The sequence below is a fragment of the Carettochelys insculpta genome, chromosome 13, assembly GCF_033958435.1.
Source record: "Carettochelys insculpta isolate YL-2023 chromosome 13, ASM3395843v1, whole genome shotgun sequence".
Taxonomy (NCBI): domain Eukaryota; kingdom Metazoa; phylum Chordata; order Testudines; family Carettochelyidae; genus Carettochelys; species Carettochelys insculpta.
The window spans coordinates 3,031,617-3,055,474 of NC_134149.1; the positions used below are offsets into that span (position 1 = coordinate 3,031,617).

Below are 23,858 nucleotides of genomic sequence, written 5' to 3' on the forward strand. Positions count from 1 at the left end.
ATACTAAATTAAAAATTTACCAAAGCAAAAAGGTCCAGATAGTATATTGATAACTTTGTGTAGCTCAGCAGCTTGTTTCTTAAGGATTATAACCTTATTTTCATTGTCAAAAAATTCCCCAATGAACCATGATTGTAAGTGTTCCAGTAACTGGTAAGTGGCACCTTCAGAAATTACTCTTGGCATGCGCCATGATATTTATCAACCAGAAAGGAGCTAAATTTCAATTTCAAATTAAGATTATCCTATCTCATGACAAGTCATTACTATTTTATGATCTAACCAAAAAAACTCTGGTATATATGTGTGTAACCAAGCACATATTTAGCTAATGAAAATATTAACGTAATGAAAAGGCTGATTTAAATATAATGAAGCTTTCATGTATTATTAGAAAATACAGTAATGTTCATCCTTACCCAACCAAAAGCGATTTTTAAATATTAACTACCTTAATATTTTCTATTAAGAATAGATGTTCTAACTTTCTGACTAGTGATTTAAGAATCCTCTATAAATTAGTATCAGAGGGATAGCCGTGTTAGTCTGTATCTGCTAAAACCAATGAGAACTCCTGTGGCACCTTATAGATTAACTTTGCCCATGAAAGCTTATGCTCAAAAATACTGGTTAGTCTATAAGGTGTCACAGGACTTCTCGTTGTTTTTCTAATAAACTAGATGGTCAAGTAAGAGTTGAATAAGATGAACAGTGATAGCACTCTGTAAAGTGAATATTTTAGCACTCTGATAAAAATGAGGAGTCCCAGCATCTCAGAGACCAGCAGATTTATGAGGACATAAGCTTTCATGGGTAAAACCCACTTCACCAGACGAAAACAAAAAGCCGTCAAGTAGCACTTTAAAGACTTCTTCAGACCATAGCCAGACCAAGACAGGCTCAATATTTAAGGCACAGAGAACCAAAAACAGTAAGCAAGGAGGACAAATCAGAAAAAGATAATCAAGGTGAGCAAATCAGCTGCTTCCCTCTTATATTCAAATTCGGCACATTAACACATGGTTTAAATCGTGATGGGAACTTTCTGAGTCACTATAGGGGCTCCTCTGCTTACTTGGCTCAATCTAATTCTTGACCTTCCCCCCCACCCCTCCACTCTCTGATTTGCTCACCTTGATTATCTTTTTCTGATTTGTCCTCCTTGCTTACTGTTTTTGGTTCTCTGTGCCTTAAATATTGAGTCTGTTCTGGTCTGGCTATGGTCTGAAGAAGTGGGTCTGTCCCATGAAAGCTCACCTAATAAACTATTTTGCTTGTCTTTAAAGTGCTACGTAACTGCTTTTTGTTTTGATAGTGTATAGACTAGCACGGCTTCCTCTCTGTTACTATTCACCAAATGAATGGAGTTGAAAAACTAAGGCAGGTATATACACGTAAGAAAACTGCTGTAGAAGAAAGAAGCTACTATTCAAAGAAAGGTGATCAGTCAGGGTGACTCTGGAGAAAGCTTATGCCCTAATAAATCCATTAGGCTATAAAGTGCTACAGGACTATGTTATTCTCACAGATACAAACTAACATGGATACCCTTCTGAGGCTTACCATTTTGATGTTAGGGAATTTAATAATGTTATAGTATGCCATACCGATGATCCTAGTTACATAATGTATGGCTCTTCACATAAAACAAACAACACACACACACACACTTCTGCATCTTTTTCACCTGTGCAATTTAAGGAAGCAATTTAACTGGGGAAGAAGTTACCAAATCATACTTATATATTAGTAATTTATTCTTCTTGTCCTTCTCCAAAATAGCAAAAAGTTTGTCTTTTAGCTACTATTACTCAATAGTTTTTAAACACATATGTACCATTTAAACTACAATTTATAGTAGTAGCATTGTGATTTGCCAATGCCAACTATAATAGATACTTCTTATCAATTAGTACAATAAATAAATTTTTTTCTGGTACAAATATATGAGTGCAGTGGCAGCCTATCAGGTGCTACACGTGGCCCGTAGGACATTTCTTCATCATTGTCCACATGCAGGGTTGCAAGATGCCACTTGTTTACATCCATGTTATCTTCCCTACTGGTATTAATAAAGTGACAAACACTTAAAGAGACACATGAAGTGAGGTGTGTGCGCTAACTGCAAACAACAACACGGACTGTAAAAACCACGCACCTCCTGTACATCCAAGTAAAGCACTGCTACTGTTCAATTGGCACAGCCCCCAAATGGTAGGCTCGCAAGCGCAGTTAGCAGAACTACATTATCTTGGGAAACCACCTTGGTTACAGGTCTCAGAACAGTAGCCGTGTGAATCTGTTTCAGCAAAAGCAAGCAGTCTGGTGGCACTTTAAGACTAACAAGTTTATTAGGCTATTAAGGCATAAGCTTTTTTGAGATACAAACCCACTTCATCAGGTGTCAAATTAAAAACCACCAAGGATACAGAGATGGGCATGTGACATCAGTGCTAATAAAATCAGAGTGGATGCAGCTCATGTCCAACAGAAACAAGAAGTTCGGAGAACCTGAATGATATCGCACTCCCATCCCTGTATCTCTGTTTTCTCTTCAGTATCTGAGGAAATTAACTGTACCTCCCAAAAGCTTATGCCCTAAAACTTATGTTAGTTATGACAATCTGTGTCCCATTCATTAACCTAAGAGGCCCATTGCTGTATGGTTTCATCTGAGGTGGGGAGAGGAGAAACTAATTTTATGATATGGAAGAGTACTGACTCATTTTTAACAGATCAACTACAATATTTGGCAAATGAGCAATTTCATCTTTTTAGAAATTTTCATCTTTTTAGAACATACAGGTGCTGACTCACAATATAATAGGATACTATTCTCTGTGCCTCCTCTGCTGTGAAATACCCAGATTTAAAATGCAGGAAAGCATCACACTAGCAGAGATCTGTTAAGTGACCTCTGATACTTAAATAATAGCTAAAGCTTGCATTTCTACTTGGGAGGCTTTTCTGAGAAGCTGAATAGCACAAGCTATTCATGTGTCAGTGTCACACACACAGTTCCGGCTCAACAATTAAAAGGAAACATTAACTCCCCTTATTAGATTGTGAAGACTTACTAACCCTCACAACCACACACACATGCCATCACCAGAAGCTACATGGTGGAATAACTGGACCCTTTATTCATCAAATTACTGAAGCTAAATTTCTGCCTCCCTTCATCATTCTAGCCTCTCAACATGGTTCTCTTAGGCTGGTCCAAGTGCCCAGCAGCACTCTGAATAGCTACTAATTATCTCAAAGTCTTGAACAGAGAAACTCTATGGCTTAACTTCTTGGTCTGGAATCTTCTGAGCTATGAACGCAGGGCAGAAGTCCCATAGACCTGTGAATATGATTTGGGTGCCTAACTACTTTTAGAAGATCCCAGGTTTTGTTGTAAAGTAAAAATTGCTTGTAGAAAGTGTGATAGTCCCAAAACGCCAAGGTGCATAAATGCTGTGATTGTCTTAATTTGCTACGCCTTGGCGTTTTGGGACCATCAGACCAATTATTCACCTTTCTGTAACTGTTGTCCTTTGACATGCATTGCTCCTGCCTGTGCAATTATAGATGTGCACAGGCCCACAGGTATGGCTGCCCAAGACTTTTACCTTAACTGTACCTAAAGGACTGGCTATGATGCCCCTTAGAGTGCTACATTCATCCTGCAGTTTATCAGGTGACTCAGGCCCTGCACCCCTCTTGGTTTCTGTTTGCCAACAACTCCAACAGAAGAGGAGGAGGGCAGGTCATGGAATGCTCATGAGCAACACATTTAAAAAAATAGAACAGTTACAAAAAGGCAAGTAACCATTTTTTCTTCGTCAAGAGCTTGCCCATGCCAACTCCACTGTAGCTGATTCACAAGCAGAATCCCAACAGGTGGGCTCAAAGTTCACAGGATCAGCACATAAACGTGAGGCAAATGCGCAGACAAGTGACCAGCTCACAGCACAGCAGATTTCTTGGATCGGTACCTGAGTGAGGAAGGTTGCTGAAGATGCCTGCATCCTAGTGGAGTGGGGCATCACAAATCGGGGGGAAGGGGGAGGTCACCTTTGCCAGATCATAGGAGTAGCAGATGCAAGCCATGATCCAGGAAAATATCCTCAAAGTGGACACTGGACAACCCTTCATCCTGTCTGTGCCACAAACAGCTGCGTAGACTTACAGAACGGCTTTATCCTCTCCGTCTAAGGCCAGAGCCTGCTTAACACCCAGGGTGTGCAACCTCCATTCCTCATATGTCACAGGAGGCTTTGGGAAAACAACCAGAAGATATATGCCCTGACTCATATGGAACTGGGAGATGACCTTGGGCAGAAAGTCCTTATGCAGCCCTGACAGAAGATCATATATGGGAGCTCTGATGTGACTACCCCAATCTAAGACAGGCTATGGGCCGAAGTCATAGCAACCAAAAAGGAAACCTTCCAGGATAAAGCAGAAGGGAGCAGGAGGCCAAGGGCTCCAAAGGGGGCCCCGTGAGCCTGAAGAGCACAAGGTTTTGGTCCCAAGGTGGGACTGGGTCTCAAAACATGAGGGTAAAGGCACTCAAGACCCTTCAGAAACCATGCCAGCATGGAATGGGTGAAGACAGACTTGCCCTGAAACAAATGATGGGGAGCCAAAATGGCCACCAGGTACACCCTGACTGAGGACAGCAACAGGCCTAGGAGCTTTACTTGTGCAAATAGTCCAGGATGTCCTGCAGGGAAGCCTCTTTCACCTGGACAGGATGATCCCCAGCCCAACATGTAAGCTGCTTCCATTTTGCTCTGTAGGTAGTTCTAGTGGAAGCCTTGCTGTTGGCCAGCAAAACCTGCTGGCCATCAGCAGAACACTGCCACATCTCCCCACTCAGCCACACAGAAATACAGTTGCAAGGTGCAGTGCCCCACTGGGTTTGTTGCAGAATCATGGGAATTTGCTGCACGCAAAAGGTCTGGTCAAAGAGGCAGATACAAAAGGCTCAGGAGTATGGTGAACCAAATGCCAACACAGCCATGCCAGGGCTGTGGAGATGACTAGAGCTTTGTCTCCTTTGACCTTGAGTAGGGCCCTGTGAATCAGCAGCAGTTGGAGAAAGACAGACATGACAGCTTCCAAATACAAGAACAGGAAGCTCACATCCCCGTCTAGCAGAAAACAATACATGTGACACTTGCTGTTCTGCCTGGACATAAAACAAATCCATTCCAGGAGTCTCCCACCTCCAGAAATATAGGATGATTACCTCCAGCGGGGACAACCACTCCTGGTGACATGAGAAGGTCCTGCTGAGGCAATTCACCAGCATGTTCTTGCTACTAAGCTGGTGGGTGAACACCAAAATGAATGATGTCTCTCTCTCTCTCTCTCTCTCTCACACACACACACACACACAAAGTCCCAAAGGCTGAGCACTTCCCACAAGAGGGCCAAAAGATACTGCCCTACCTGTTGATATTGTACATTGTGGTAGTGTTATCTGTCAGGACCTGCACCACCTTGCCCTCCCCCTCCAGGCACGACAGAAAAGCCTGGCACACCAGGAGAAGCACTCTGGGCTCCCCGACACTGATATGAAGGGCTAGGTTGTGGGGTAACCAACAGCCCTTGAAGCTGAGATTGCCCAGATCCAATGCATCAAAGACGGAGGTGAGCGAGGGCAATGGTTCGTGAAAGGGATTCCCTGCAGTGCCAAACTGGAATACTGCCAGCAATCAAGAGACAATAAGGTGTGGCTCAGCTCTGCGACGATGCAGTCCAGAGGATGCTGGCTGGAAATGCAGATGGAGGCCAGCCATGTTTGTAGGGCCCTCAGGTGAAATTGGGAGTGGCTGACCACACAGGTGCATGCAGCCATGTGACCCATCAGTTGCAGGCATAGGTGGGCTATGCTGAGTGGTTGGTGCTGTATGTGATGATTAGCTACAACATGGCCTGAAACAGCACCTCTAGCAGGAATGCTCTGGCCCACCTGGAGTTGAGAATCATGCCAACAAACTCCACAGGCTGAACCGGTGATTACATGGATTTTTCTGTGATTATTACGAGACCCAGGTCACTGCAGGTGAAGCCCAGGCTCCTCTGGACCTTCCTCAGAAACCTGTCCTTGATGAGCCACTCAGCAAGATACAGAAAGATCTGGTTACCCTCAACGCCTCATGTAAGAGGCAGCCACAGGTGCCACATATTTTGTAACCACACCGGGGGCTGAAGAAAATACAGAAGGCAGTGCCAGAAATGGGAAGCAATGCCCTGCCACCACAGAGTGCAGGAAACGCTTGTGCTCCAGATGCTTCCCACCCATCCCCCACTGACTGTCTTTTTCCTTTCCACTAGGCCTCATCATGGGTTCTGTTGGACTTTCGGGTTCTGGACATGGTAGCATGCGGCCACAGCTGCAGTTTTTGGCCACTCCTCCTTCCTAGTCCCTCTTCAGGGATCCATATCACAAGCAACTTCTCGTGCAGGAGACAGTCTGCCTCCTGTATCTCAAGACCACGAAGCAGGTTGCACAGGACATGAAAGGAAAAGGATTCTACTTCCAGCTACTTCCTAATCACAAATGCAAAAGCGGGGCTCGGGCGTATTCTCGACCTGCAGTCTCAACAAGTCCCCAATGAAACTGATGTTCTGCAAGGTAACCCCTGGCGACAGTCAGCACCCTTTTGTGACCAGGAGCATGACCCCGGCTGGGGTGTCCATCTGCTCCTCCAGCTCGAGGCCCAAATTAGCTGCCACCCTGCAGAGCAAAGCCAGATGCTCATGGAAACCACCCATGGGGCTAGCTCTGGACAACCATGCCATTGCTTCTTCAGAGAGGAAGAGGATAACTGGAGGCTAGCATCTGCACCCACTAGAGAAGGAAAGCCTTGGGGCAGGTGCAGGCTCCTCACCCGAGGCAGTCCCTGGAATGTTCTGCACCAAGCCCAGTGACATAGGTATTGGGGCACTGCCTATGGTCTGTCTGATGTGGTGACAGAGGGCTGGTAGGAGCAGGGCACAGGCATGACAGGAACCAGTATACCCATGGGGATGACCATTGGCTTTACTGCCAGGTTGGAGCTGATGTGCGCTCCGGAGCCCACTCACATTGTCTGGGTGAGAGACTGAATTACACCTCCGAGCCCAAGAAATTGTCTTCCCCTAGCGATTCAGGTGAGGCTGTGCAGCAATGTTCCCTTCCATCTCTTCCGTCCGTGTGTGGATTTTTTTCCCTGTCCATGGGCAGAATAAATGCTCTGATGTGTACCAAGGCAGGAGTGAAAGTGAATCACCAGGAGAAACACAGAGCTAACTGTGGGCGCTCTGCTAATCAGCTGAGGGGGCGTCAATCTCTCCTGAATGGCTAGACAAGCGTGCAGCTTTCAAGAAACACTGCTGTGCAGGCTTGAGTCTGATGATGACAGGGAAAGGACTAAAGGGAGCAGCATCACCGTCAGGCGTGTCCTTGAGGTCTCTGCAATAATAAATGGTGGCAAGACAAGGACCAATACTGGGGTAGAGCAACAATGCCAGAACCAACTGCAGCATGATGAAGGGGATCAAGAGTGAAGCACTGGCGACTCACAGGAGTGACAGAGACCTGGGCCAAGGTGGAGACCCTGAATGTGGTGATGCAGCTCTTGGCTGGGGTGCCATCTTGTCTGGGTTCTTCTTCACCACTCATGACAGGAATAAGTGCCAGGAGGAGCCCATTCACAGAAGTGCACTACAGGCTGAGGAACAGGGAGCTAGTTTGGGCCACACCAGCTCTGCAACTGGGCAGAGGGCAGCCTGCATCAGAGGGGCCGTGAGGCAGACGTTGCATTCCCTCCAAGTCCATGGGCAAAAGTTCTGGCAGATACAACACAGATCCTTTATGTGCGTTTTCCTGAGCCACTGCAAACAACTCTGAGGCAGATCACTAACAGGCACAGGCCTGCTGCATGATGAGCAGGGCTTGAAACCTAGAGGTAGGGGCATGCCCCACCAGGGCACAACCACTATGCACTTAACGGATACCTAACTACTCACTAACAACAGGTAAAACTATTTAGAGAGAAGCACAAGACTAAAAACGGACTAGGCAAAATGCTGAGCACTAGCAAAGCTAGGGACACAGGTGCTCCAACGGACCATCATGGGCGATAGGAAGGAGCTGAGAAGGTGCAGGTCTGGTGGTGACTGAAACACTGCAGCAAAAGCACAGCACTCCAGCAGGAACTGCAGCTGGGTCCTAGGTGCTGCGAAGGCAAAAGTCTCTGACAGTTATGCACATGGCTGCATACACATGCACAATGCGATCTATACGAGCAAGCACTTAGTTTTGAGAGGTAAGAAGAGCTAGAGAATTGTTTCAATCGCAACAATCACTTCCAGAAAACACCATTAATTCACAGAGTTTTTGTCTGGTTAATACAAATACAGAGATAGTAGAGACAGCAAACAGACTGGGGAATCCTTTAATTGGGTAATAATTGACAAACCTGGAATGAACTTTTCAATGCCCCAAGTGTATGTGCATGGTGACTGTTTTTTACACGATGCTGCACTCTCACTTTTATGGCTTCTCTTGTCCTTTCTGATCCTGATTATACTAATGAGAGGAAAAGGTAAGACAACCAGCTGTACTAACATTTGCATTGAAGACCCAAAAATTGAGTTTGTAAATATGCTAAGAAAACATTCAAAAGATTGTGGAAAAATAAGTGCTGTGTAATCTTTATAAATTTAACAACCTAAAAAATTCAAAAAAAAATTTTTTTTAAAGAAAAGTGGTCTACAAAGAAAGGAAGTGAAGAAAGGGCCAGTAATGTGACAGAAAGAAGAAATAGTAGTTAAAGGTTACTACCACAGAGAGGGTTCTCGAGTTTATACAGTAACCTTTCATATCCAACATCTATTATCCAGAACTCTCAAACAAACAACATTTGAACCCTAAGCAAATTTTACTTATGTTTTCCATATGTACAGTATAGTGAAAGTAAATACAAATAAATACAGGAAATACAGTATAAATTTACAGTACACAATAATACTGTTGTTGGTAAATGAAGTACTCTGCATACATTTGTTTGTTTCTTAATATCTAATCTTGTTTTTGTTAGTGTTATGCATGGCTAGTTATACCTCTCTATTATCCAAAATATTTGAATTTCCAGCAACCTCCCGGTCCCAGGACTGCCAGATATGAAAGCATTTACTGTTTAGTGGATGCTACACTGAATAAGCCAATCGTGTTACCAGTGATAATGCTGAACTGAACTACAGTAATAGTCAAAAGCTTTGTGAAATATCCCAGGTAATTATCCCACTCTTCTTGGCACTTCCACAAGAAAGTAAAAGGTTAAAAAACTGCCACATACAACATAAGAAAATCTCAAGAAAAATAGCTCTTTTCAGTATAGTGAACAATTTTTTTTTTAATTTAAGATAAAGCTGTTTCTGTAAAGAACTGTATCAATTATTTCAGCCAAACAAGACAAAAGAAGGGTTTAAGGTACCATGGTGATATTTTACGGTAACTGTTTTGAAACTAATTTTATATGGACCTACTTAAAATTACTTTATTCTGAAGAGACTTAAAAATTGCTTAATTGGGCATTTGCTGCCCTTTCTCACTGAAAAAGGGGCGCTTATTTTCCCAGTAAGGAAACACTGTGCCAGATCTTAAAACAACTATAGCACTTGATGCTGATCAGGATGACTGGTCAGTGCTCTGCTCCCTTGACTGGCTCTCAGGCACAAAGAACACTGACTGAACTTGAGATCATTCCTCCTCTCTGCCCTAGCCATCTTGCAACCACCATCATCTCTACATAAGAGCTGAATAGACAACCCTTTGGTGCCCACACACAGAGTGGTAGGAAAGCAACTGCCAGCATCATGCTCAGAGCGGGGACTGGTGGAAAGCAAGAAGAGAGCTGTAGAGAATGTACACACACAAAGAATGCCACTGGCATGCAGGAGAGGGGACAGCCAGACCTATGGAGAAGAGTGATTTACCTGGCCCTAAAAAACAGAGGAATCACTGGGGAAAACATTATTGTAGTTCTTTTAAATTTGTTATCCTCATTTTACTAACATTTTGGCCATATTTAAACTCAAAATAGAAACTGCTAAGCGATGACACAAGCTGCCTTGGGAAGCTGTGGAGTCATCACTGGAGATAATCACGGCTACCCACTCATCAGGGATAGTTCAAGAATAATGAGATGCTCAGACAGCAATTATTCCAGTTTGGTGCCTGGCTGCTAGCAGGGTCAGGCCTATAGCAGATTACCTGAGAAGCAAGTGAACAACTTTCAGGGACTTACCCATTTCAAAAAAGTCTAGCTGCTCAGAACTGAGAGACTGACAGTTTCTTTAACAAACTGGGGACAAAGCTGAGTCTCCCAGTGACACCCCGGCAAAAGAATTCTGTAGTCAAGAAGTCATGCACAATGTGAATATGGGCTGAAATGGAGAAAGGACACCAGAGAATCTGGATTTCCCTTTTTTTTTTTTTTTTTTTTTGAAGACAGAGGAGCAAAGTAATTCCTGTATGACACTGCATGAATATCCCTGGTTCTTCGGCATCTGACCTCTTTATGTCATTACCAAAACCAATACAAAAGCATGAACCCAGCACTACTGGCTGAAAAAGCAATGCCCACTGAAGTGTGTGATGTACTCCTTCACAAACAATACTGCCAACCTGTCTGGGTGGGATCTCCAAGGATGAGAAGAAAGGATTTTCTTCCCTTCCCCATTTGCTCCTCACATTTCCCTCTATTTTAAAATGGTACTAAACCAGTGAAGGAGCCTGAGAATACAACCAAACAATCCAAGGTTTGCCTCAGATGCGACTTGTAGCCCACAGCCCTCACAAACCCTTACAAATACTTAATCCAAAAAGTCAAACTGAACCTGAAAAGAGGCTGAATAAACTGGAACCAAACCCAAATGGAAAACCTCTCCGCCTGACCTGCAATATAAAATTAAGTCAACTTAAGTACATTGCTTAGGGCTGTAAAGCATAGACAAGCAACCAGAAATATTGAACCCCAACCCAAAACTGAACCCAAAAAACAAAAACAAATCAAAGTAACCAGTTTAATAATCAGGTGGCCTCTCTCTTCTCCAATCTAGGAGGGAGTACCACTTCCTAGGAAGCACTGCAGGACATGGGAAGAGAGGGAGGAAGGGTAAAGGAAGCATTCAGGGCTTGGCAGTTCTCCAGGGTTAAAGTCAGCTAGTGGATAGCCCACTAAAGGAAACTGCAGTTCCCAGAATACCTCCCTCTGTGCTAATATCATTCTGTGCTTAAATAGCACTCTGCGTTTAAAAGGTAACTATACTATCTCGTATACAACTCTGTAACAAGGACTAGCAAATTTTAGTTCCTTAATAGAAATCTTTGGACTGCTTTACAATAGTCACTCTACAGAGCAGAATGTTAGTCTGTATTGAGTTCAAGGAAATGTCATGCCCGTGCAAAATGTCAAGAAGGACAAGGGCTATTTCCACTTGTAACTTTTGAAGATATAGTATGAGTTAGGGTTATGAGTTAACCCCAGCGTCCTCTACAGCACAAATGGAGACTTAGGAGAAAACACAAGAACATGTTCTGCATCACCAGCTGAAAACTAACTCTGAATTGCTCTTGGGGATTAGAGCTACTTCTACCTTTCTACATGGTAATGATATTCATTACTATACAGCAATTTCTTGACTCCAGCAAACAAAAAGGCTGACTCACAATAACTACTGTTTTGCACAACATTTGATAGCTAAGTATTTGAAGAATCTCTCAAAGTAGCTTATTTCTCCTAACATTTGCAACTTAGCTACCAATATCAAATTTAAAATTAATTCTTTAAAGCAAAAAACCAAATAATTATACAACCACAAATTTTTAAAAAATTAAGCATACTGCCTTAGCCTTTTTGAAAAACTTTTAAACAAGTGTAATGCTGACAGATTAGCTCACATAGTAAAGCGCAGGGCTTTAGACCCTATGCTTGCAGGTTCTATCCCTGGGGCCAGCAACCCTGGCCTGTTGGTGTTACAACTGGTGCAGTGGCTGAGAAGAACTGCTGGAAGCTCTCAGAAGCTTGGGACATGCTTCCTCAGCCCAGGGATGCATGTAGTACCCAGAGGCACTGAGACCTCATCTGGGGTGAGTGAAGTCTCTGCTCTACAGCCTCAGTTGAGAGCCACCTGGCCTTTAGCTCATATGGTAGAGTACAGGGCTTTAGACCCTATGTTGGCAGGTTCTACCCCTGTGACCCGCAACCCAGGTCTGGCAGCGTCACACAAGGCACACAGAAGACAATTACTCAACAGTGTTTATTTTCACATACACAAGTTGCAAGTCTTTCAGTGAGAAATCAAGATATAGGTGTTCAAGAAAAATGTGTTCAAAATATTTATTTGGTGCAAAACACACATTCTTCCCGATAGCCACTGTTGGACTTTGCTCTCATATTGTGCACGTGCAGAGATCCAGAAATGTCAATTGGAGATCTACACATGTCGGGAGAGCAGAATAAAAGTCACACTTTGAAGATCTGAGAGAATTTTTCGCCATTTCTTGTCAGTGATGCAACACCCCAAAAAATTCAGTGAACAAGACCAGCTAGCAACTCTGATACAGTACATCTCCTCTTATAAGACACTACTTTGGGGGCTGTCAGATCAAACTAGCAATGAATTGCTCCTACTCCTCCTCCAGGATAGTGCTTCCATACTGAAATAGATGTCTTTTACCCATTTTTATATAAATATTTTTATTGTGCTTCTCGGTGCGTATCTACAATAAATACACTTTTTTGCAAGACATATAATGGTCTCACTTTGCCTGTCTTTATTCTAGGGTACAGCAGACCCCCAAGACAGTTGTGCGTACCTCGGGTTAACACGACTGAGTGGCAGGGTGTTGTCATTTTCCCAGCTCCTGTCAGTGGCAGCAGAAACCACTCGTCAAGGGTGGCAGCCTGACTCTCCCTGCTCCTGTCAGTGGCAACAGCCAAGAGTCAGGCCCTCAGCTGTCACCACGGACAGGAGCAGGAAAACTGACCAGGGCTTTCCTGGCTCCAGTGAGATTTGAGCAGAGGCTGCTGCCCTGGTCAGTTTTTCGGCTGTGCAAGTGGAGGGGAACTGGGAGCCATGCTGCTGCCTAGTTCCCAATTCCCCTCCACTTGCTGGAGCCAGGAAAGTGACCAGGGCTGCTGCCCTGGTCTGTTTCCTGGCTCCCCAGAGCTGCCTTACAAGAATGCAACTTGCCTGACAAGAATTGCGAGAACACAATCCCCGCATAAGTCAGGCATCTACTGTACTCGTACTGGTAAACTGCACACATTACCATACAAACATTAACTAATGGACTACTTCCCACTGCAGTCAGTGTATAACAATTGAAATATGAATGTACAATTACCAATGAGATTACTTACTTATTTCAATAGCTCTAACCCTCAGATTTTAGAAGAGGAATCTATATCAGCTTTGGTCCTAAGACAGCAAGATTAGAGGGATGTTAGTGAAAGGTCATTTTTGGCAACAAACTCTCTCCCAGTACACTTATAATTGTTGTATTTGTGCAGAAAAGCTGAATGATAATTGCAAATATTTCTCATAGGCCAACATCCCCGTTCTCACCTCACCCAAGCATAACCAGGACAGGGTCTCATCAGAACACTTAAAAAGCAGAAACTATTTTGGAATAATTCAAAAAAATGCTTGTAGGTTTCACTCATCTATTCACCTAAATGAGTTTTGCCCTGCACTCTACAATTTTAAATTGTTACCTTTTGCAGATTTAGTATGAGCGTTTATGCAAATCATTGCACTCATTTTGCTTTTCTAGGGCAAGAAACTTCCTTTAAGGTCACAGTTACCACTACTCAACTGGCAGGCTTTCTGAAACTGGTGCTCTCTTTCCTTCCCACTATCAAGCAAGGGGAATCTCGCCTCTGAAGCCTTCTGCGGGCCAGTTAAAACACCAGTTTGCCTGAAAAGGCCAGAGTTCTACTGTGTACTATGCGATCGACTTAGGGGGAACAATAGCGTGTTCGCACACCAGCTATATACAGAGCTTTACCAGCAGAGGGCTCTCTTTTAAATTGATCTCTACACAATTCTTCTGTGCCCTTTCAGCTACAGCAAACCCTTTCATATTCGGCAGTCCCAGGTCTGTGAGGTTGCCAGATATTCAAATATTTTGGATAATAGAGAGATATACCTAGCAATGCATAACACTAAAGAAAAAACAAGATTAGATACTAGGAAACAAAGAAAAATGTATGCAGAGTACTTTATTTACCATCAGCAGTAGTACTGTACACTGTAAACTTATGTATTTGCTGTAGTTATTTGCGTTTAATTTCACTATATTGTACTTATGGAAAATGTAACTAAAATGTACTTAGCAATAAAATGCCAGTTATTTGAGAGTTCCAAATAATAGAATGTCAGATATGAAAGAGTTTACTGTAATAGCAAACTTTACATAAGAAAATCTTCTGTAAACACTCAGATGCATCTCTTACAGGGCTGTTCTAAGAAGCAATAAGTATTTAACGATGATAACCTAACACCTAACACCACAACTTTCATCACAGAAGCTTAGAATGCCTATATGTTAGACTCAGTACTGAGCTACACAATGAATATGGGTAATAAACCCAATTCACGTATGTGGAAACTGAGGCAGTGTTTTGCCCATAACACTACTCAGTAGACCGATCAAAAATAAAAAAAAAAATTTGGTCATTATTCAGAAACAAAAGTAGGAGTCAGGATACCTATCTAGTGGTTAGAACAGTACGTAGGAGGCAGTACTCTAAGTCCAGGCTAACTGTTCTAGAACAACTGAAATATGAGGAATTGCACCTCATCACGTAAAGAAATTAACAAAAAAAAACCACTTTACTAGTACAGTCATATTTATGGAGCTAATAAAAACTAGTATTATTTCACTATTTAGGAGGTACGAATTAACCTTAATCCCTGTCATTGGTTTTCTAATACTAGATGATGATGCAAATATTCCAAACTCTCTGAAGTATTAAACAATTGTAGCAATACAATAAAAAGTCATCTCTTAGTTTAGTTTTAGTTTTGTGGGATTGCTGGTTTTCTTAAACACATGCACACAAGTACTTCATGTGAAAGAAAAAAGCATGTATGAGTACAAATACCAATAGAGATATTTGCACACTTAATATATCAATCTTTCGAATGGAAATACTGAGTGTCTTATCTATTTTGCTCTTAAAACTAGCTCAGAAGGCTACTTGCCTAATCAAACTGGATCCATTTTGTAATTCTTCCCATTCAATATGTATGCATAAGATATGCATAATTTCAGTATTTAATAATCCAGCTAATACCAGGATTGTATATATCAATGACGAAATATGTCTGCTTAGAAACTAATCAGTGCCTGCAGTAGCACTATTTTTTTAAATTAAAACAGCTGTTCATATATTTTACATGCTGCAGATGTACCTAACATAAGAGAGTTAATGTGATCACTGAACTGTTCCATGTACATCAAATACATCAATATAAACCAATAACACAGCCAAATCAAAGATGCTAAAGCATGCAGACAACAAAAGGTAACAATTTAGAGATGGTGCATAAAATAAATTACATCTCAGCATGGCTTGTAGACAGACAAGAAAGGAATGGGACTTTTTTAAAAAAAAAATCTTAACTTTATTAAATCTTGTGATTTTAAACATCCACAAAAATGTATCAAATAGTACGAAGTCAATCATTTCCCCAGATAAATCTGAAGGCCTCAAACTCTTCTGACATACTACTGTTTTTATATTTGACCTTGTCTTATGTATTTTACCACACATTCGCATCTCTCATTTAGTAGAAATGCCTTCATGTTTTCTGGCAGCTTACAACTTGTTTAGCTAAGAACATGATTTGTGTTGCATTTGTGAAAACTAAATTTAAATAAAGGGCAAATATATTAGTAGGTCACATCTGAGAATATTCGCTTCTTAAGCATTAGGGTTTTTTTTTCCCCCACAACAAAAAACAAAGTGGAGTATGCACATGAGGTGCCTTATTTTGCTTTAAGCCTCCTGACAAATTATTATTAACCCCACAAGAGAAAAATACTTATGGAACCTGAAAGCAACTACGTATGGCATTGTGTCCTCGTAACAGAGGAAGCAGAAACTAGGTCCAACTACGCTGAGTAATGACATCTCTTATTTTACACAAGTATAAATCACAAGGCATTAATAATGCAGCTATTATACTAAAGAACACTGCTAAAAGTAACTTGTAAGCCCATTAATTTCTCTCCATGCCGTATGCTGTATGCTATATCAAATGTATTTAAATTGTTTATTTTTAATAATCTTCCAGATTCTTAAATAAGTCACATTAGCACTTAAGAACTGTGTGGACAAGCAAGATGTAGGTTTATTTCATACCGCTAAAAGGAAAACAAGCCACCTGTCTACACTAATACCAAAAACTTACAGCAGTAACCAGAATCTGACATACAAGCTTCACTAAGATTTGCCAAGATAAATACAAACATGCACAGTTTATGTATTTATTAATAATACACATGCACAATTTATCTAGATCACACTGTGAGTGGACAAACTGCATGAACAAATACATACGTATTTACATGCAAGTATTAAACACAATGAATGTTTTAATTCATGCTTTTAAGTATTTTTTTTAAAAGGAGCTGTTAAATTTTTATAGTATGACTGTAGAGGATAAAAGCAAAACTAAATGACAATATACCATCCCAAACTAAAATACACACAAAAGTGCACAACTATGTAGCAGGTAATTCTATATTCAACGTCTAGACAACAATCAGGGAGTTATTTATTCTTAGAATAAATGCCACAAACAAAAGCCTGCCAAGATGCTTAGACTCACTGATCTTTGATCTGCATTAGCAATCAATGATAGCATCAACTTTTCAAATAAAAATGTAAAAATATTTGTAAATAGGATTAAATCTGCACAATTTGTCTGCATTTCAACAAAGGAATGACTCAACACCACCTATCATGGAAACAATAAGAGGGTAACATTGGAGACTGTATATATAGAGAGACAAAGAAAAAATAAAGGTAAAATTTTGAGTGCCAATGTCATTAAATATACAAGAGGGTATTTTTGCCACAGGGTAGTCTCATGAAAGAAATCCCACCTTAGTTATCCTCATTTCTCTCACTTACATGTATGCTGGAGAAAGTGGCGATGACCTGGATGTTTTAAGCACAGGAACTGGGAATTTCCAGATAGCAGGAGAGCTCGTTTTCCATTTCAATGGCATGTTGTCACCACGGTACTACAATAACAGTAAACAGCGTTTCCATAACAGACTACCAACTAGGACTTCCATTCCACACACTACTGACACAGCAGTGGCTGCTGCTAAGAACAAGCAAGCGATTCTGCCAATGCCCTTAAACCAATGCTTCCATTCTGTAAAATAGGGCTGTGAGGCATCTCCTTTTAAATCCTGCTGTCCCCTGAAGCAGCATGATGATTCTATCATTCTAACCCAACAATAGTACCACCTCATTAGGAAAGCAGTGACTGCAGTATACGTTTAAAAAAAAAAAAAGAAAAGAAAAAGAAAAGAGAAAGAAAAAGAAAAGAGAAAGAAAGGGAAAGAATGACTGCACTGTGCAAACCAGCACAATGCAGCTTTGTTTAATTAAACCAGCTAAGATTTTTTTGAAAGCTACTGTAATGCTGTTGTTCTACCTTAACAGGGACACTGCAGTACGGTGCTTGCTGCTTGCTCTGTGCTTCATTCTGTTCCTATTAACCTGATTTCTGACCAATGGTAGCAGGAAAAAAAAAGGGTTTCATATGAAAACGAAACAACATACCTACTCAGAATACACTTGTCATCCTCTGAACAGTCTTCTTTTGAGCTGCAACAATACAAATGGGATAGGAACCTCAGCATAGCCTTAGGCTACGGCTAATAGAGATCAGTGGCTAAATTCAGCAGCCTGTTTTCCTCTTGTGCAAGCTCTGGCCAGACAATACAAAAATGCCATATAGAAAAAGCCCATTGCAAAAATACCAGTCCTTCTAATCCATAATTAGGGAGGCAAAATGTAAGAATAAATATAAATTACTGCAGATATCTGCATGCTCTTCTAATAGCTTCTCGTAAAAGTTGCTCTCATTTTCCTATTCTTATTTCCAAGGAGGATGAGCAAAATCTCATGCATTTTACAACATGCTGTGGGAACACGAGTACCACTCTGTCTTCTGCAGCAGAGAAGCACAGAATAGCATGCTGTTAATAGCAGCCTTTGTAGGGATTCTATCAACAGTCTAATTCAGTCCACCCTCCCCCACCCCCCAAACTGCTCACAAATTGCCTGAAATACTGACAAAGCAGCCGGTCATGCAGGTGTCCATCAGGGACCACTCTGCAGTTCTGTGGTCTGTTTGGTGCCCTCCAGGGGCTGTGACTTACAGAGAAGCTTCAAAGGTGAGCTGCTAAAACAGACATTAGACACTGTTTGAAAATTAAGGAGCTTATGTAGCTAGAAAATGCACAAATACAAAAACAATCTTATTTAACTGAAATCACTGTTCAAGGTACCACAGTGTTGCACCTTATTTCAATCAGTATTAGTGTGTTGGCAGGGTAGTCTAAGCCAGTACATTTAGAATACTGGCTGTAGAGACTTCAGAACAGTCTCTTCTACATGTGGCATCATGCTATTATGTCAAGCCAGTTACTCAGGTTACCAGCATGGCTTTATTCTGCCCTAGCAGAGAAACAGCGTCTTCAAATGTAATTGGAAAAGACAGGAACAATGCTAATGTTTACATTTATCACAACTATGCCTACCAGGCTCCTGTAAATTTCTTTAAAAAAAGAAAAGGTGCCAACACCCCTCCACCCCACCCCCACCAGCACCTGGAAGCAGTACAGGTTGCATCTCCTGAAACCATCACTCTCAGGTAACCAAATGAAATAAATAAATAAAGAGAACTTAAACCTGGGGAAGAGGTCAAGCTGGGACTGGCAGCCGCCAGCAGCACCGCAGGGGCAGTGCAGGTTGGAGCTCCCCACAGCACCGTGGGGTGAAGCCAGAATCCAGCCAACCCAGCAGCAGGGGGGTGAGGAGCCCAGGGAGCTCCCTGTAAACTACAAGGATTCATTTTAGCTGATGCAAGTCTGTCAAGTAAGGCACAAGCACAACAGGTCGTTTGTGGTTTCTGTATTTTTTTTTTGAAGCTATGTGTATGTTGTAGGGATGTTAATGTTAAACTGGTAAACCTGGACGTGGCTTACTGGTTACAGTTAACTGGTAGGGGCTGCAACAACCCCTCTCCCCGGCCAGAGCAGTCCCAGTCTGTGGCAGCTGCGGTGGTGGGGGCAGCTGCAGCCCTGCCCTTCAACTGGCTATACCTACCGTGTACCCAGTTAACCAGGATTTTCCATCCCCAGTGTGTAGCTGTATATATACAGGCTGTGCCCACACAGGAATCCGGCCTCAAAAAGGCAAAGCCGAAGGCCAGGAATCGACATCCCAGCGCTGGAAAGCGTACGACCACATGCAAAGGCAGCTCACAAGTCCGACCCCCCTTTCGACAATCTGTCCAGTCTTTTTGAAAGGGAGCGTCCACATGTGTCTGAGGTCACAAGGTCAGGGACAGGGTCACATGGCGGTCAAGCCCTTCCAGGGCCCGCAGCTAGCCACACTTTAAAGGGTCCTGTTTCCCCGCAACTCCCTCACCCCGCACGAGCCACGACCTGCCAAGCTGCCAGCAGTGATGCAGACCCCAGCGCAGCAACACCACTGTCAACACCCTCCTGCTCCTGGCACTGGATGCTGACATCGTAGTCACCGTTGCTCAACTTGCCTGCACAGTCTCCGCGGCCGTACCCACCTCCTTGGGAGATGGAGCAACACCCCCTGACCCAAGGACATGGACCCCTCCAGCCTGCATCCCACCCCCTGGCACTGGTGGAGCCACCCCAGCAGTACAGACTGGTGGGAACGACTGGTGCTGGGGCAATGGGATGATGCCACTTTGCCGCAGAACTTCCGCATGAGCCAGGACGACACCTTCCACGGGTGATGACGCTGGCTGGCACCTGCACTGAGGCACCAGGACACTGCCATGTGGCCCGCACTCCCCCTCGAGAAGTGGGTCGCAATCGCAATATGGAAACTGACCACCCCAGACTCCTACTGCTCAGTGGGTCACCAGTTTGGGGAGGGCAAGGCCACCATCAGAGCGGTGCTCATAGAGATAAGCTGGGCCCAGGACACATCCCAAGCATGGGGAGGGGGGCCCGGGGCACAGGGACCCCTGGGGGCTGCTGGCCAGGAGAGGGCATGGGGGTGGGGGGAGAGACGCTGGCTGGGAACACCATGCCACACCCTCAAGAGAGTGCATGGCCTCCCTCCCATGCACATTGTCCATGCCATAAATACGATGCTCCTGCATCGGGTCATCCGTGTTGGGGCTCTCTCCTTGCTGTGATTCCCAAATTGCTTTCATGCCCTGGATGGGACGATTGTCCCCATCTGCGCCCTGCCACACAGCGCCGGCCACTATACCAACTGGAAGGGCTACCACTCGCTAGTCCTCCAGGCCCTTGCAGACCACAAAGGCCAGTTCATGGACATCTGTGTGTGCTGGGCAGGGTGAACCCACAACACCAGGGTCTTCTGCAACTTCAACCTGTGCCAGCACATGGAGGCCAGCACCTTCATCCCCCACCAGGATATGCTGGTTGAGGACACAACCATGCGACTGTGCATGGTCACAGACGCCGTATACCCCAAGCTGCCACAGGCTGATGCAGCCCTATACTGTCCACCTCAACCCCAGCGAGGAGGCCTTCAACAACTGCCTCAACCAGGCCCGGCCTGTGGTCGAGCTGGCCTTTCAGCACCTCAAGGCGCGGTGGTGGTGCATCCTCGCCTGCCTCAAGGTTGGGTGTGCAACATAATGGAGGGCAAGGGGGACGCCTACATCCAGGGGTGGGTGGCTGAAGCCGCCACGGGGTTTGAGCAGCCAGACGCTATCACCAATCGCCAGGTGGACCATGATGGAGTCTGGATCCGGGACGCCCTCCAGGTGAGCCTCGCCCCTGGGCAGCACTGACTCCCTCACCGTACCCTCATGCACCCATCCCCCACCACATGTACCACCACCACGGCACCCATGCCTCCCCTCTCACAAAACCATAGGACAAAGACATTAGTGTGCAATAAACGTTTATCAACATGAACCACAACCCAGTGCCTGAGCGAATGTGGAGGGCGAGAGGCCAGCTATGTACACCATGGAGCGGGGAGGGGACCGAACGGGGATGGCCATGTGGGGACAGGGGTTGCAGGCTGAGAGCCTCATCAGCCCCGGGATCCCCTTCCTCCCAAGGTGTGAGCTCCACAGCAGGGCTATGATGGGGCAAGGAGCACCAAAAGGTAAGGGAGTTGGGGTACGTGAGCGGGAGCATCAGCATAGGGTGGAGCAGGGACCTCTGAGGGGTTGTGGGGTGAGCAGGAGCTGCAGGGGAGGGCTTGGCAGGGTGACCGGCAGGCAGGGGGGGAAGAAGCACTGTGCAGAGGGCCAGGAGCCAGGCTTCATTGCCCACGTGCTCCTGCAGGGTCCCATGGATGCCCTTCAGCTGGGACATAAGCCGGTCCCACGCCTCCCTCTGCCACACCAGGTTGGCCTCCTCCAGCCAGAGGCTCCACTCAGTCACCTCAGACTGGTGGAGGCTGGCGGTGTCGTCCCCTGTGCTCCACTGCAGTCTCTGGCTGTGTGCTCCCACTGCAGGCACCTTGCCCCTATCTGCTGCCTCCGGGGGGCTTACGGGGACCACCGAGGCCAATGGTTTGTGCAAGACCTCACTATCTGCACCTGGAAGCGTAGACGGATGGCATGTCAGTCCCGGAGCAGGACCCCATCCTCCCATCTCCTCTGGGGCCCCGGCGTGGTGGGCATGCCATACATGCAACATCAGGAGCACACACAGGTTCCTGCCCTAGGGTGGAACCATCCCTGGGTGCGGGCTGCCCTGCATGTGTCCTGCTGGGCATCTAGGTGTCCGGAGCTGTCCACAGGTCCGGGTGCTGGGTGGCACAGGCAAACACTGGGGTGTGCCACGGGCCACAGCCGGCTGGGGTGTCTGGCCCTGGGCCTCCGGGTCCATGTGTGGCCCACTGGCAGCCATGCTGCCCCTGCCCTGCCAGCCAGGGCGCCAGCCCCACCATGCACTTACCGGGGGGGTCCCACGATGACCTCTGGTGACGCCCGACTGCCCACGGCCCAGATGGATGACCGTGAGGGGACACCAATGACGGGGACATAGATGACAAGGTTGCACTCCTCACTGGACCAGTCCTGGGTGGTGTCTACCCCCGGCTTAGGCAGGCTGGCCCTGACTCCTACAGCCCCTCTGGATCGGGCTGGTCCACAGAGGTATCCAGGACCACTGGGGGCAGGGAGCCGTCCCAGGGCCCCAAGATGGAGCAGAGCTCCCGATAGTAGAGGCAGGTGGTGGGACTTGCCCCTGAGCACCCAGCTTCATCCCGGACCTGGGCACAGCCCTACCAAACCTCTGACTTTGCTCCGGACTTGATCAGGGGTCCGCTCCGGGTGGCCATGGTGGTCAGACCCTGGGCCAGCTCGGCAAAGGCTACGGCATTTCTTCGCTTGATCCCCCATCTCCCAAAGGATCTTTTCATCCTTCCATAGACCTAGGAGGTCTCAGAGTTCAGGGTCCATCCAGGAGGAGGCCCTTTTTTCCTTCGATGGGGCGGGCTCCTGGGCACCCTGCGGAGGGCTCTGAGGAGGGGCCTGGGGGTTTGGGAGGCTGCAGAGCACTGGCCATGGGGCCTCTGGAGTTGTCAGGGGCAGCTGAGCAGGCGTGCTGTTGGCAGCTTGTGCACTTGCAGCTCGCCTGCTCTCAGCTTCCTGCCCCAGGGTTTCTGGGCCCATGCAGCTTTAAGAGCAGCCAGATGTGAGGGTCACTGAGCCCTGCTCTGCAGGGCAGGGAGTCTCTGCACTCCAGCTGGGTGCCACCATGGAGGACTCCTCTTTTGAACAGAGCAGGCTGTGGAGCATCTACATGTGCTTTTTTTCAGACGGGGAGGCGCTCTTCCCACTATGGGACTGGGGTCCAGCTTGTGACATTTGGGCCGTGTTACTCCAGTTTCCAGTCAAAAAAAGCGCATGGCACATGTAAAAGCTCCCTCTGTTCTTTCGAAAGCAGGCCTGTCTTTTCAAAATCATGTGCACTTGTACACACACCCACAGAGCGACTTACCAGCCACACAGAAAATATTGATACACATACTTACAAATAGAATAGATCTTGACCTAACTGATACCATGTTCTAGCATTCTTTTATATTTTTTAAAAACATGATTGGATATTTGCTAACACAATCACATGGAAGGAACCAGACTTTTTTTTTTTTTTAAATAAAAACTCTACAGCAAAAAAACGTAATTGAACATATAAAGCTTTAAAACAGTGTCAGTGTTCTGAAGTCCCACTTTATGTTTAATGAACACAGTGGGTATGCTGTCCAAACGCAGAAAGGTCAGCTGTTCCTGCAATTTCCAAAAACAAGACGACTGAAGATGTTGTTTATGGATTAACTGGAGATATTAAAAGCCAAAACTTTTCTAAAAAAGCCTCAAGATAGCCTCGAGTATCTCACTCTGGCTCAGCTAGTATAAATGTACACATTAGCAGCAGCCCTAGGTGCAGGTCCAAATAAGCTAAGTTTTCAGCAGCAAAATGTAACTTTACCATCTGCTTACATACTGTAAACTACAGCAAGGCACACACTCCTATTTAATTTTCCTAGAAAAAAAGACTAAATGGAATTGGAACA

At 44.9% G+C, this 23,858-nt stretch overlaps 1 protein-coding gene across 8 annotated transcripts in view; it reads right to left on the reverse strand.

The window, feature by feature from the left end:
• The window catches only part of KLHL13 (kelch like family member 13), a 155,201-nt gene that overhangs the window by 41,671 nt on the left and 89,672 nt on the right, over window positions 1-23,858 (reverse strand). Inside the window, exons 3-4 of one of the 8 annotated variants that reach the window (XM_075007525.1) lie at window positions 17,856-17,900; window positions 17,193-17,305 (exon numbers count right to left, since the gene is read on the reverse strand). The exons of 5 other annotated variants lie outside the window; for them this stretch is intronic. In XM_075007525.1, the coding sequence (XP_074863626.1) occupies window positions 17,193-17,290 (98 nt within the window). In that variant the 5' untranslated portion in view covers window positions 17,291-17,305; window positions 17,856-17,900. Of the gene's footprint in view, window positions 1-17,192; window positions 17,306-17,855; window positions 17,936-23,858 lie in introns of those variants that run through there. 2 more of the 8 variants (XM_075007526.1, XM_075007534.1) reach the window with 2 other exon arrangements.